The sequence below is a fragment of the Parastagonospora nodorum genome (genome assembly GCF_000146915.1).
Source record: "Parastagonospora nodorum SN15 chromosome Unknown scaffold_5, whole genome shotgun sequence".
Lineage (NCBI taxonomy): Eukaryota > Fungi > Ascomycota > Dothideomycetes > Pleosporales > Phaeosphaeriaceae > Parastagonospora > Parastagonospora nodorum.
In genome coordinates, this window is record NW_001884553.1 from 1036348 (window position 1) to 1049909 (window position 13562).

The 13562-nt window shown below is 50.6% G+C and overlaps 12 protein-coding genes across 12 annotated transcripts; 8 read left to right on the forward strand and 4 right to left on the reverse strand.

Annotated features, from left to right (window-relative positions):
- Positions 1–415: 415 nt before the first annotated feature.
- SNOG_03834 (hypothetical protein) lies at positions 416–573 on the forward strand (the record flags this gene model as incomplete). The annotated part of the gene is made up of 2 exons (XM_001794328.1): positions 416–434; positions 461–573. 2 exons carry the CDS (start codon positions 416–418, stop codon positions 571–573), a joined length of 132 nt encoding a protein of 43 aa, XP_001794380.1.
- A 158-nt stretch (positions 574–731) lies between these two features.
- On the forward strand, positions 732–845 carry SNOG_03835 (hypothetical protein; the record flags this gene model as incomplete). The annotated part of the gene is made up of 1 exon (XM_001794329.1): positions 732–845. The coding sequence occupies one exon, from the start codon at positions 732–734 to the stop codon at positions 843–845; it is 114 nt and encodes a 37-aa protein (XP_001794381.1).
- A 7-nt stretch (positions 846–852) lies between these two features.
- On the forward strand, positions 853–1560 carry SNOG_03836 (hypothetical protein; the record flags this gene model as incomplete). Its single annotated transcript, XM_001794330.1, has 3 exons — positions 853–1018; positions 1056–1324; positions 1447–1560. The coding sequence occupies 3 exons, from the start codon at positions 853–855 to the stop codon at positions 1558–1560; spliced, it is 549 nt and encodes a 182-aa protein (XP_001794382.1).
- Positions 1561–2322: 762 nt separating this feature from the next.
- On the reverse strand, positions 2323–3029 carry SNOG_03837 (hypothetical protein; the record flags this gene model as incomplete). The annotated part of the gene is made up of 2 exons (XM_001794331.1): positions 2323–2556; positions 2616–3029. The coding sequence occupies 2 exons, from the start codon at positions 3027–3029 to the stop codon at positions 2323–2325; spliced, it is 648 nt and encodes a 215-aa protein (XP_001794383.1).
- A 207-nt stretch (positions 3030–3236) lies between these two features.
- SNOG_03838 (hypothetical protein) lies at positions 3237–4359 on the forward strand (the record flags this gene model as incomplete). The annotated part of the gene is made up of 3 exons (XM_001794332.1): positions 3237–3274; positions 3387–3436; positions 3755–4359. 3 exons carry the CDS (start codon positions 3237–3239, stop codon positions 4357–4359), a joined length of 693 nt encoding a protein of 230 aa, XP_001794384.1.
- Positions 4360–4500: 141 nt separating this feature from the next.
- Positions 4501–5529, reverse strand: SNOG_03839 (hypothetical protein; the record flags this gene model as incomplete). The annotated part of the gene is made up of 2 exons (XM_001794333.1): positions 4501–4761; positions 4813–5529. The coding sequence occupies 2 exons, from the start codon at positions 5527–5529 to the stop codon at positions 4501–4503; spliced, it is 978 nt and encodes a 325-aa protein (XP_001794385.1).
- Positions 5530–5620: 91 nt separating this feature from the next.
- Positions 5621–6168, reverse strand: SNOG_03840 (hypothetical protein; the record flags this gene model as incomplete). The annotated part of the gene is made up of 2 exons (XM_001794334.1): positions 5621–5779; positions 5839–6168. 2 exons carry the CDS (start codon positions 6166–6168, stop codon positions 5621–5623), a joined length of 489 nt encoding a protein of 162 aa, XP_001794386.1.
- Positions 6169–6771: 603 nt separating this feature from the next.
- SNOG_03841 (hypothetical protein) lies at positions 6772–7608 on the forward strand (the record flags this gene model as incomplete). The annotated part of the gene is made up of 1 exon (XM_001794335.1): positions 6772–7608. One exon carries the CDS (start codon positions 6772–6774, stop codon positions 7606–7608), a length of 837 nt encoding a protein of 278 aa, XP_001794387.1.
- Positions 7609–8031: 423 nt separating this feature from the next.
- On the forward strand, positions 8032–8262 carry SNOG_03842 (hypothetical protein; the record flags this gene model as incomplete). The annotated part of the gene is made up of 1 exon (XM_001794336.1): positions 8032–8262. The coding sequence occupies one exon, from the start codon at positions 8032–8034 to the stop codon at positions 8260–8262; it is 231 nt and encodes a 76-aa protein (XP_001794388.1).
- A 723-nt stretch (positions 8263–8985) lies between these two features.
- Positions 8986–10548, forward strand: SNOG_03843 (hypothetical protein; the record flags this gene model as incomplete). The annotated part of the gene is made up of 2 exons (XM_001794337.1): positions 8986–9801; positions 10240–10548. The coding sequence occupies 2 exons, from the start codon at positions 8986–8988 to the stop codon at positions 10546–10548; spliced, it is 1125 nt and encodes a 374-aa protein (XP_001794389.1).
- Positions 10549–11000: 452 nt separating this feature from the next.
- Positions 11001–11628, reverse strand: SNOG_03844 (hypothetical protein; the record flags this gene model as incomplete). Its single annotated transcript, XM_001794338.1, has 2 exons — positions 11001–11489; positions 11545–11628. 2 exons carry the CDS (start codon positions 11626–11628, stop codon positions 11001–11003), a joined length of 573 nt encoding a protein of 190 aa, XP_001794390.1.
- A 154-nt stretch (positions 11629–11782) lies between these two features.
- On the forward strand, positions 11783–13350 carry SNOG_03845 (hypothetical protein; the record flags this gene model as incomplete). Its single annotated transcript, XM_001794339.1, has 5 exons — positions 11783–11818; positions 11869–11982; positions 12207–12377; positions 12428–13201; positions 13300–13350. 5 exons carry the CDS (start codon positions 11783–11785, stop codon positions 13348–13350), a joined length of 1146 nt encoding a protein of 381 aa, XP_001794391.1.
- Between the last annotated feature and the right edge of the window lie 212 nt (positions 13351–13562).

Here is a 13562-nt window from a genome sequence, read left to right on the forward strand (position 1 = left end):
CTGGCGATTGCCTCTCTTACGTCTCCCGGAATACATGGCCGGCGATGAGGCGCAGCCCTCGAGCCCTCTCACTGGGTGATTATTTGGTTGTTTGCCGAACAGCAGATCCTGTAGGCTGGGTATAAATCCATCATTTGCTCCGTGAGCATTTGATCTTCTACAAACTCCCGCTGCCCTTGTGCCGCATCCTTCCTTCTTCCTCTGCTTGCTTTACAGGCCGTTGTTGGTGCCAGACTCTTTCTCAGAAACCACGCTCCTTTGTCCAAGGACTTTTTATCTTCAATCTTTTTGCGTACTCTTCGTACACTTCCGCCTAGCTGCTACTCCAAGCGTCTCAGTTGGTACAGACACCGGTATGACGATATCACTTAATAATTCAGATTCCAAGGCTGACACTGCTACTACAGACACCAGCATGGCCGTTGGAAACAACTGTGAGTCGCTGGCTGCGATCTGTTAGATTTTTGTCTTTTTGTTTCTCAGCTCCTGCATCATGAGACTCACGTTTCGGCCGCAAAGCCACAATCCGTACCCGTGCGCCTTATTCGTCGAATGGAACAGCCGCAGAAATGAACCCAAACGCGCCGAAGCCCTGTGCGACATGTGGTGATGAGGGTAAAATAACCTGCCCGGCATGTTCCATGGTCCCATACTGCAGCGAGATTTGTCGGGCTATGGGCCTGAATCTCCCCACCAGGACCGTTGTTTGTTGGCTGGTTTCCGCAAACACGATGGCCGTGAATTCCGTGACTTGCTTCCAGGCGAGTACACTCCGAGAGATCTTCTATGTCTTCTCTGAGCGCGCCTATACGCTCAAGATTAGCAGCATTGCCCAAGGGCAGTGATGTCGTGATGGTTTCCGAAGGTTCAAACAACCTACGAGTGTCAAACCAGGCATTGTTCCCATTTCCGGCAGAAATGCTACCAGATCTTTCGGATAGACACGCAGTCCTCGGTGTTGGTCGTAGCGAGCACGCTCTGGCCTATCTGCATGACTTCATTGCTCAAATGCTCAAGGGTGACTTAGCAATTGCGCTGCTATCTACGGAGTAAAGTCTTACAACCACTAGGAATGCCTGTATCAAGAGTCGAGGAAGCGGAGTTCCACATGCTACGAGCCCCGAGAGCTGGTGTACTACGCTGCGCAGACGCGAATGGTAATCGCCACGTACAAGATCCGCAGCAGCATCGAGTGCTTCAGCTTGTGGCCTCTGTTCATGGCAAGCGATGGATCCTGGATCCGACAGGTCGAACATACGGCATTCCAACCCAGGCCAATGGCAGCGCCAAACTACGTGCGGAGGTATACCAACCTCTCGCTTGGGTCAGCCGAATGTGTATGGCTTCGGGATATCATAAGAGCAAGTTCCAAGATTGCGCGCGGGTGAAAGGCCTCGGGAGGTCTTCCGTACACTGTTTCTTTTCCTCGCCGCGGATCATCTGCAGTTGGGCCTCGACGAATGGATGTTGAGGTCACACCTCACACCGCCGGAGATGCTCCGTCTGCCGGAAGAGCTTTTCGACGCCGCACCTGGTATCTCTGCGGACTTGTGTTCATGATATGATGTCCTCGATTAGGACAAGCTCCGAATATCGTCAGTTGGTCCAAGACGCTTTGAATGCTTGAGCGTGTCCTGCACCCGGTAGATGTGGACAATACAGCGCTTGATGAAGCTCCAGCTTTCGAATGTCTGGCTGCTTTTCACCTTCAGCCTTGACTATGCGCTAATGCAGGAGTTAGTATACACCAACGATGGTGCGTCGGTGGTTTTGCGATGGTTACCAGCTTTGTACCATAGACAGCATCAGGAACACATGTTTTTGGCCATAAAGCGACAGGTCCTTTCATTGCGATGCAGCTCTATGGGCTCAGAGTTTGTTTTCCCACTTTCGGCTGCGTATCGAGTTCTGTCAGGGCAACATGGGTATATGCTCGTGGACACTACCTAGGTGGGTGAGGGCTGAACAATTCCAATTAGGTACACTGGATTATATGCGATTGATTGAGATTGTTCAGCGTGATGAGCGAGCATGTGCGAGCGGTATGCGATGGGCTTTGATGATTTGCACGTTGCAGGAGAAAGGAATTGGTGAGGCGCGCCCCCAGTTGCCGAATGACGCGAATACGCTACTAACTTATTACGTCAATACGAGCCCCCACTTGCCGCAGCTGTCCCGTTATTGCACATCCCATACGTTCGACCTGTCCTCAACCCAGCTCTGGAGGACTAAAATTATATATGCTGTGGTCTGGTAGGCTCATCAGATGACCAAAACTGTATCACACTATGCAGAGACGGGTTGCAGCTCAACATACCACGTTCAGCACTTCCTCCACGATAGATTCAATATCTGGCTGAAGGCGAAGTCTTGTGAGCTTCCCTGTACATAACCGTTGGCGGTCGCTGTATTCGATGTCACAGTTGCGGACAGACTGATCGCAAGCTTCGCATCCTTCTTTTGGCATACTGAAGCCTCGTTACCGGAGAGCTCGCCATCTTTATGCAGGAGGAAATCGTTGCTAAATGGGCCGGTAACGATCTTGTGGATGTTTCCCTAAAAAATTCATTGGTTAGCGAATTGTTCTATTCAAGCGCTTAGACTTCGCTGCCTACCTTGCCCTTCAGATCGACCCCGTTTGCGTCAACATATTTCCACCTCGAGACTAGGCTTGCTTCAGCGCCAGTGTCGAGATTGACATATCCACGAAAATCGGCGGAGCTAATATCAAAGGCCCAACCAGGAGAGTTGATACCGATGGTCACTCGGCAGAAAGCACGACTCTTGATCTTTCCAGCAGTTGGACCGTCGGCAGCCTGGAAGTTGTCGAGGATAATCGTCATAGCTGAGTTGTCCCGAGCAATTACCACGTGCGCATCTCCTTGCTTGCAACCACTGCCCTCCATATCGACAACAGGGGAAGATAGACTAACACCGCCGGCTGGCGGAAGGACAGGAGCTGCGACCGGTGCAGCCACCGCACATGCTGGAAGAAGAGCGATTATGCAGGCGAAAAAAGATAGATACATTTTTGTAATGCAGAATACTGAGGCAGAACAGGGACAACCGCTTCTCCACTGCCTTTATACCTGCTGACAATATCCAGGTAGTCCAGCAATTTGAATCTTGACTAATACTTTCTTCCTCTCATTCTTTCGACAAATGAAGTGCATGTAAGTTTGCTTGGTTATTGTACAGCCTCAATCGGCCACTCCCTAACTCAATCGAAATCCAAAATGTCGAGATTGAAGGTGGAGCCGAAAACGTCACCCTTGTCAGTATCTGACCGGCGATATTCGCTTTTATTCCTAGCGATGCACGACCCTGGGTTGTCGGTCGATATTATAGTTCAACGGAGATATTGTGCAACGTGGTTTTGCAATTAGCCTGTACGAGTCGAACTGCCGGAGAGAAGCGCGCATAGAAAAGCACCAACGTAAGGCGAAATCTTGTGCAACGGGATGTTATATCGAATTCGGTACGATACAGTCACGGAGTTTGTAGCCGGACATGACTACTCTCTTTTGGACGACCAAGCGATCGCTTACATACAGCCGGCGCTTTTCTGCAGGTTGTCAACTACGACGGAAAGTAGTAAGGGTATCCAATAGCCTGAAGCTATACACAGTATCACCATGCTTCAATTGTAACAGCAAGGCCCCATGTATAGCTCCAGGTACCTTGTTCGCGTTCCCTCGCAGGTGAGAACCTGCAGTAGTAATTTTGCACTCCCATTTACGGCTAACAAGACTAGTATGTCATTTGTACGAAGAAGTGAACTTCGATCTGAAGGATTCCATCGAGGTGTCTCGTCCCACCCATTGGCCACCAATAGAGCAATTAAGCCACTGGATCTTTGAGGTTACTTCTGATGCCAACCCCAATGAAATATATTGCTTGGATTTTAGTGGATCTCAGTTCGGCAACTTCAAGCCCTGCACCGACGTCACGATATACGAGCAGATATATGTTGACAAGCATATAGCTGTCGCTCCCTTGAGCACCACGAGGGCCGTTTGTGACAACATAGTTGCCACAGGGAACTGGTACGGTAAGGTACAAGGACTTAGACCAGAGACCATTGCGACGGCACATGGGTTAATGAATACCTGGGAGCAGAGCTCGGGTAGGACCCATCGAGCACTATTCCGTATCAAAAACACCGCCGTCTATGATAGACACGTCGATGCAATGTTTCAACAAATCAATAGCTCTGTGGATATCCTCACCAAACAAGTTGATTGGACAGAAGAATGCAACAGTCTCGACACGGATGAGGCTAAGAAAAGTGCATCGCTTGCGAACGATACAGTGCGAACTCACTTCAGCGATACGGTACTTAAACCGTTCTCCTGCTGAACCTCGTCAGCCCAACTTGATTTGTGGTTGCTACCACTGCGATCAAAAGACCTGATTGTCGCTAGGAATAGTACTTTTACGTAGTCACAACATTGAATCTGGATTTCTTTTCGCTCTTTGCATATAATTTGATCTAGGTTTTTAAAGCGAAGCCTCGATCTCGTCCAGTCCAGAAACCTGGTTGAGAACCCATTTCCTCTTCTCCTCATCTGTGTATCTGGGGTATGGCCGCCTGCAGTCTGCGCTCGCCTCAGGGTATCCCCTCTTCTTTGCAACAACCCATTTGGTGCCATTGATACCGCCCTTACCAAAGCCCCACTCTGTGACCGAGAGCTTGATCTGAAGTGCGGATGCTTCGTCGTGCTTGCCTTGCTGGTAGAGGTTGTACATGTGAATGCATGTCTAAAGACCATTAGTACGATCGAGGGACAAAGATGATGTTGGGATGCCTACCTTGGGATACAAGTTCGCGACGCCAGTAATCGTTCCAACAGCTCCGACACTCAACGCTGGAATTAACCAGTCACTTTGCCCAGCAAGCGCAACGAATTCGCTCTTCTTGAAGCTAGCCGATATCCTGGCTACTTTCGCAATGCCACCGCAAGTAAGCTTCACAGCTACAATATTTGTGTGCTTGCCCAAGATGTCGAGCATCTCAGAGTTCACTTCAAGACCTGCAACTACACCCGGGAAGTTGTAGATGACGATAGGGATTGGGCTAGCGTCTGCAAGCTCTTTGAAGAAGCTGACGATCGCTTCTTGGTTCATGGCGAAGTGGAAGTATGACGGTACGAGTGCGAGGAAGGCTGATGCGCCAGCTTCTTTGGCCTCTTTTGTTTGGCGGATGGTATCGCGTGTGCAGCCTGCCACACCACCAATTGTAATAGGTAGATCACCGCGTCCGAGTCTTTGAGCAATTTTGCGTGCCGTTTGAACCAACTGCATCTTCTCTGCTGATGAAAGCGTTGCTGCTTCTCCGTTCGTGCCAGCAATCACAATACCGTGAAGGCCATTGGAGATGAGAAACTCGAAGTGCTTCTCCTGAACGTCCCAATCGATCTCTTGAGTCTCGTCATCTTTGAACCATGTCAGAGAAGGGACGTGAATGCCGGGAGCGAACGAGTAGTCGCTCTGGCCATTGCTTGTGGGGAAGGTTTCGGCGGAAGGCATGTTGCAAGATTGTGGATATGTATTTCAGCTAGTATCAAAAGATCAAGAAGGGGCCTGGAAATCCCAAAGCTCGAAGAGCGGATAGACGCCATTATGAATTCCTCTGCTGTTCGATGCGTTCCGAATCTAAAGCCGACGATTCCGAAGGCGCGACTTCTCTGGAGAAGTGTGGAGAGTGTATGGGACCCACCAACGGCGACATCGCATGAGCTTGGGAGTATCGACTGGCAGTCGCTTCTTGTCGGCAAAGCTATGTCGGAAAGATATGCACTTGGGCCGGAAAGAGCAGTACCTTTGCCTGTCTCATACTAGCGCTTGCGAGCCCACGCGATGACTCGGGCGCATTTGCCGTCTCCACGACTCTGTTATGCCTCGTCTCGCGTCCCATGGGGCCTGAACGCCACATGGAGTCCCCACTGGAGTCTCCCGTCCCCATTTTGTATGCCGGAGCATGCCAAAGGCGTCGCATGGTGTCAATACTTGTCGTCGCATGGCGTGCAAAATCCTGATGGCCTCCGACATGTCGCTACGTCGACATCCGCGTCCAAGACCCGTCTTCTCGGAAGTAACACCCCGGTCGTCTGCCCCAGTGACAAGGAACTGTGGAGAAGCGAGAAACTCTGGGGTTCCGAGCCTCATGTTTGCATAAGAAGACCGTGATACCCCGGATTTGAGATCAGCATCAGTGCAGCCTCAACCCTCTGTTACTTTTGTCGAAGTGCTCTAGTATCTCTGTCATCATGGGTGGTTTCGCAAGGGCTCCAGAAGATAGGCCAACGCCTCCTGAAGTCGTGAGTATACAACACGGTCATCATCATGGATGACACTCATGCTTACCGACTGAACAGTACAACTGGAAGGTGTACATGGCAGCCTTGGTGATTTCTATGGGCGTGCTTGCATATGGTTATGGTCAGCACTCCGACACCAGCCTTCAATTGTATCTGGGTCTAACTAGCTAGCAGACTCTGCCTTCATCGGAACAACGATCACGCACGAGAGCTTCAAGCGCGATTTTGGACTTCTTCCATCTCAGAAAACCAAAGCGGAGATTAATGAAGTCAATAGCAATATCACATCCATCTGTAGGTTCACAGTCTCTTGGAATTATACGACATAACTTGCGACGCGTAAAGCATCTCAAAGACTTACCACATATCCCGAGGAGGACTCGCAGAGTGGCCAATGGTATGCTAATTCACGTCCCTAGACTCTGCAGGAGGCTTAGTCGGTGCTTTGCTCATGTACCCTGCACTCGAGCTTCTCGGACGTCGCATGACGGTCATCATTGCCGATACCATCTTTATCATCGGCGCCGTCTTCTGCACTGTTCCTACCCACCAGCTCGGTCTTATTTATGCCGGCCGCTTCTTCACTGGGATGGGAGTTGGAGGTATCGCAGCCGTCTCGCCAATATATATTGCTGAGATTTCCCCACCCGCCATTCGTGGTCGTCTTACCGGATTTTTCGAGTCATTCTACCAGACCGGAGCCGTCATTGGATTCTGGATCAACTATGGCATCGTACACAACATGGATCGTACAAAGTCCACCGCTTGGAGAATTCCAATGGCCGTACAGCTTATCCCAGCCGGACTACTCGCCATCATGATCCCATTCTTGAAGGAGTCGCCTGTATGGTTGCTCAAGCGCGGTCGTGATGCCGACGCTCTCAAGGTCTACAGCTTTTTCCGTAACCTGCCGGAGGACCACGAATACATCCAGCAGGACGTGCAGTTTGTCAAGACTGAGATTGCCAAGGAGCGAGCTCATCTTGTTGGGGATGAGAAGCATGCGACTTTCGGTCGCATGATCAAGAGTGCCGCCAAGGAGGGAAGCACAAAGGGCATGCGCAACCGCTTCCTACTCGTCTTCCTCATGTTCATGTGGCAGGCGTGGAGTGGTGCCGCGGCCATCCAATTACTACTCACCAACCATCTTCACGTCGATCGGACTGAGCGACGTCACGCTTTGGACTGGTGTTTACGAGTATCATTAAAGCCGTTGGATCTATCATATTCTTCACCTGGTTCATCGATAAGTTTGGCCGCAAGTGGCCCTGGATTGTATCGTCCTTGATCTGCGCATTCTGTCAGTATTACCTGGCTATATACATCGCACTCGGTAAGCCAACGGTTGGCCAACCCAATGTCCGACTCGACGGTCGCCGGAGGAAAGGGAGCAACGGCCATGATTATGATCTTTGGAGCTGCATGGGTGAGTGAATTCCCGGCGAATGGTAGTGGCGTTACACGATGCGATCGAATTTTGATCACGAGTATCGAGCGCAGCCACCATGTACCCGTCCAAACCTTTGAATTGTATTCTGAGAATAGCTAACCGCTGCATGACAGAGTTTCGGTGCCAATGGACTTCCATGGATCATCTCTGCAGAGATCTTCCCGTCATCACTGAGGTCGATCTCGGGTCCCTTTCGCTGCGGCATCTGTTTGGATTTGGACTTTGGTCGTCACCAAGGCACTTCCGCAGATGTACACAAGCATGCAATGGGGCGTATATGTATTCTTCGCCACAGCGTTGATTGCCGCGAGTGTCTATGCTTTCTTCTTCATCCACGACACCAAAGGTCTGCGCATGGATCAAATGGACCAGCTCTTCGGCTTCGAGCGGTCGGTCCAAATTCCGGAATCACACACGACGGACAACAAGCTTGCAGATGATGAGAGCGAGCACAACGAGAAGGTCGCACACTCTCACATCGATCGTGTCTGATGTTATCTTGATGCTACCTAAGAGGCTCATGGCACAGCAGAGACTCGCGAGCAAGAAACCGCCACTCATCCTGAATGAAGATGTATTGTCCAATGAATTACTGTCTTTCAAATTTTGCTTTGATATCACACTGGGTGTTACTTGGAAACGCTTCGCAACCAAAATATGGTCTTGGAGCGCCAGTACACGCACCGAGGCTTTACTGCCTCTGACTTAGCATCACGTGAGGCTTCCGACTTTGCTTAGATCTTCGGGAAAGATTGTTACTGCTTGCTGAGATTCTGAAGCTAATACACGTACGTGGTTCCGCTAACTTTGCTCACAATCCCGCGTACAAGGGTGGTAGCCGCATTTATTCAGTGCGGTTCCTATGTAGCATCGTACTACCTCACAGTGCTCAACCACTGCATCAACGGCATTACGTATGCAGCGCTTACAGAGATGCCGGAAAACGCGCAAAATTTCATTGGCAATCGCTGGGTTCTCAAAGGAGTCCGGATGAGCGACGCGTGGTCGGTAATGCTGATAGAAAGTGTTGACCGGTCAGTGACACGATGGATCACGCTGGACGGAAAGCGACGTCTTGCGCAACTCTGATCCGGGTGCAAAGGCTCAAACCTAGGCCTCCGCGCCCCTTTTTCAAACTTTCCTTTAGCTTCTAAGCTTCGATCTTGTAGTTGAAACAGCCCCAAACCAGTTTTCTCGTTCACCACCACGTTCCACATGGCCGAGTTTGAACTTGATTACTCCTATCTTTCAGAGGAAACGGGCCAAAATTTTGAGAACGGCACATATTATGCCTCAGGTGCTCCATGGGTAGAGGACGACGAAGTCGAGCATCTTGTACAGTTTGACGCTGAGCCCACTGGCGATTCAGATGACACCTCAGAGAGTGAAGAAGAGCAACAGTCCGAAAGCAGTGACAACAATGAGGAAGATGATGGTGAAGACGGCGAGCAAGATGATGACGAAGATGATGAGGAAGACAACGACGACGACTATGAGGATGTGAACGAAAGTGAGGAAGAGGCAGAGGATGAGGATGCAGAAAAGGCTTCCGGCAATGACAGGTCTGCGGAAAATGCTGCCACTACCAACATTAACATCAACTACATCAACTACGAGTCTACCAATCACAACAACTACGTACACGATGAGTCGTACTACGATGACTCAACCAACCAATCAGCCGCATACTATGATCTCTCTGAGACGAATCTGAGCTATGCTCCTGTATCAGCCAATCTCGACTACGCACCTTCAACATCGTACTTGGCTTACACTCCTTCGTTCCAGGGCATCGACAGGGCTCCTGCATCACGTGCAAACTACTCTCTCCCTTCGTCGACGCCGAATCATACTGGACGTACAGACAATGCAGGAAACGCCAATCCTGCGGTAAATGCCCCCCGCTCCATTGGGACAGCGCCGACTCAGCAGAAGTCTTCGTTCTTTGGTCTGAGGAAGCCGAAGCCCAACCCTGTGGCACCCAAGACCAACACCGCCTATCCGCCAGCGAACAGTTACCATGCGCTTCCAGTACCTGATACATACTATGCGGCTCCGCAAGCAAATTCAAACAAAGCCCCGTCGTTAGCCAGTGTCAGTCATCCCCGTCCGCCGGTAAATGCGAAGCACAAACCTTCATGTGCACCTCCAAAAGACACTCCAAAGTTGAGGAGCGGCGGTCATCCGGATCCACGAGGCAAGCAAAAGTTCAATCCGAAGCCTACCCAAGGCAACGTTCGAGGCCAACCTGGAATAGCGTCTCAGCCTAACAAACTTGCTTCGCGCGGCGCCCATGCACCTGCCACCAGTCAGAGACCTCAATACCCTCCGAGCGCAGGCATACCATTGAATAATCAGAATCAGAAGGCTGCACCACCTACCTCTGCGATAAGACCAAACATGAAAACAAACAATCAAGTGTATCAAGCCTACAATCCTTCAGCCACTGCACCTCCACCAAATCGCCAGACTTACCAAGCCTTCAACCCAGCTACTAAGGCAGCCGGACCGATCAAGCCGAAGGTGAACAAGCAAGCTGCAAAAGGTCAAGCTCTACCTCCTGCTCCGGGGCAGATGCAAATTGGACCTCTGGCTTACAAGAACTTGCTTGAGAACATTTTCCGAGTCCCAGTCAAGTTTGACAAAAAGGGTATCGCTGTGTATACGATTGGAGTATCTAACACGCTTAAAGGGGCGGCCAAAATGAAGAAGAAGGGAATGATGTTGTACAGATCGTTCGGTCAGGTAAAGGTTTGGTCGAAATCGGGAAAGATGTAGGTGAGACGAGGTGATCAGGGTTACAAGGAGTGGTGCGATGAGGAGAGCATGACCTAAAATTTTCATCATTGCCAATTATTGGAAAGTTTCTTATATCTTCTTTTCATAATTCAAAAAGTTTCTAATAACTGTTAACGTATCAGCTTAGCCACGAAACGGGCGGGAGGGGAGCCTGAAGTCTTTACAAAGACAGTTTTTAGAAAAAAACATCATAAGGAGCGCTGAACTTGCTCAAAATTACGATTTGCGTTCACGAGAATGGCTTAATTTGATGCTGAATGTCCGTATTAGATCGTTGTAGAGTTGTGCGTCTACACGGGCATGACACCGCAGACGCTAATCTCGGGCTCCCTGGCCAGGCACTTGCGGGACCAACATCCACTATCTCATCGACGCGTCATACTCATACGTGCTGCTGTAGACATCTGCAAATGCGTATTCATCACACTTGCTCAACGCAGGCCGAACTCCCGTAGCATCACCAAAAGCCGATACCCCAAGATCGAGCCCCAGTGACCAGCTGGCTTTTCGTACGCTCTTATGACCGCCCATCCTTTTTTCTGCCAATATGCCCCGTTCAAGTCCTCGACCGCGTGAATCCATATCTTCACCTTCGCATGGCCGTCTTCACGCGCTTCGTCCTCACGTGTCTGGCTGATCAGCTTCGCAACCAGCGCGTCAACACATCGTCCTGCAAGCCCTCGTCGCATCCATCCCACCCGCGTCGCGACCATCAAAATCTCCCAACCATCTTCATCGGCGGCACTGTAGTCATCTAGATCGCTCTCCCAGCGCTTCGCAGCTGCGCACGCAATTGGAGTGGCAGAGTCGTGCACATCGTATATGACGGCGAACATGCCATCATGACCGAGAGCGTCGTGTATCGAATGGGATTGCGACAGGCGCTCGCCGCCGTAGACCCCGTCCCAACGTGTTGCACTCTCGGGGTGTCAAGTAGCGATAACCTTCATTTATGAAAGTTGTTAATGTATTGACAAGAGCGGCATCGGCGCGGATAGCCGAGGCGAGGTGAAGGCGCGGTGATAATTCTGTGTCCGGGCCGCGGTTAGGGACAGCCATGATGATATGTCTGCCATTAGGAAGAGCATAAGAGCTCTTTTATAGATCTCCCATTGTCGCAGGTTCTCGTGGGGGCTCCTTCGTCTGCATCATAGGGCGCAAGGCGCACGCCGTGTTCGCGGCTGCAATGCACTTTAATTGGTTGGAATCAGAGATGGGTGTGCTCCTACTGGAAAAAGAAGGCGTATGTGTGAGTGATGTTATTGCTTGTTTGGCGGGGCAGGCTAATATGCACTCCAGGTTGGGTTCGTACCTACGGTACCATGGGTGGCTCGTGGAGGACGTCACAATTTTGTTGCGCTTTTCATCGCTAACCTGTCTCCCTTACACCGCACATCATCCCTATTCATCAGGGTAAGGACACAGCAGACCCGTGCCAGCATTGAGGTTGAAGCACAATGAACTTAAGTGCATTTCCATGTTCTTGGCGATTTACAGCCAAATTCGTCTTTACGCTCCCCGTAGCCCTATTAGAACACCCAAACTTTCACTTTCGCCTCTACTCGGATCATGTGACTTTAGTGAGGTCCTCCTTATACATTTTGCCGGCCCCTTCAATCACGATCTACGGAAAATAGACTCATTCCCCTAACATCGTTCAACTACCGACCACGGAAGATTTCTACACTGTCCTGGGGGTGACGTGTAATGCTACGCCTGAGGCGATCGTTCGATCTTACAGGAAGCTGGCACTCAAGCTCCACCCAGATCGCAATCCCGGACCCCATGCGACGCAAGCCTTCCAACTGGTACGCTTGAGATCATACATTGCATTGGCCACGACTGACATACGACATAGCTGGGTCGAGCCTACGAGACGCTGAAAGACGAAGCCAAACGCCGAGCGTATAATATACTCTACCCAGCCGTTCGAAACCAGTACGCGTCTACAGAAAGCAGGAGGGAAGCGCAGCCGTCAGCCGCGTCGAGTTCGCAAACACAAGAACTGAGTGAAGCCGCACAAGTAGCAGTGCTCAACAAGTCGAATCAGGAGCGCACTGAGCTATTGCAGACTAAGAAGAGAGAATTGGACGCGACGATCGCAGGAATTGTAATCCAATTCAGGGAGGCAGAAGAAGACATCAATGCTGCCATTCGCAGCGATGAGCTTACGATACGAGTTATCAAGAACAATATTAGAGCCAGAGAATTCCGGATGAGACAAGAGAAGGCGAGGGTTGAGCGGGAACAAAGAGCCGAGTTCTTAAGGTGGCAGCAGGCGGAGCAAGAGAGGCGGGATAGAGAGGCAATGAAGGCTTGGGAGAAGGATCAAGCAGCCATACGGGTAGCCCGAAAGCAAAAAGACCGCGCATGGCAAGCAAGCCTGGAGAAACAGAGGGTGGAGCAAGAGATGAGAGCACGAATCCTCAGAGAGCAACAGGAAGAGCAGCAGAGAAGAAGCAGACAAGCAGCTGATGCAAGACTGGTAGCGGAATACCAACGACAGGCGGTAGCACACGTAGCGCAAAGGCAGCGTCAAGAAGACTTCAACAGCCAACACCCAGGCAGCCGAACATTCCAAAGCTTGTTCTGTTTGCATGGATGCTCGTTCCGCGAACTCCTCGGTTACGCAGTGTGTCCAAGGTGTCAAGACGTGTGGGACTATCCACTGGAGTGCCCTACCTGCCCCACACAGGCCTGTCCAAAATGTCAAAGCATACAACCTCGCAGTACAACGACGCCGTATCGCTACTATCCGAAGACGAAAACTCCAAGCTCTGACTCGTTGCGGGAATTGGGGATTTTACTAGGCCTAGTAAGGTAATTTAGCGTTCACAGATAGGGCTGAGAAAAATAAGATCCTAAATGAATTATATATTGAAAGCTTTGCTATGCCTAACTTGCGCAAGGTATAGAGATAGCAGAGTTCCTAACAAGAACGTACACAACTGCTGCCACAAGCCTCCTCTATTCATACTTTAGTATCCGAGCGT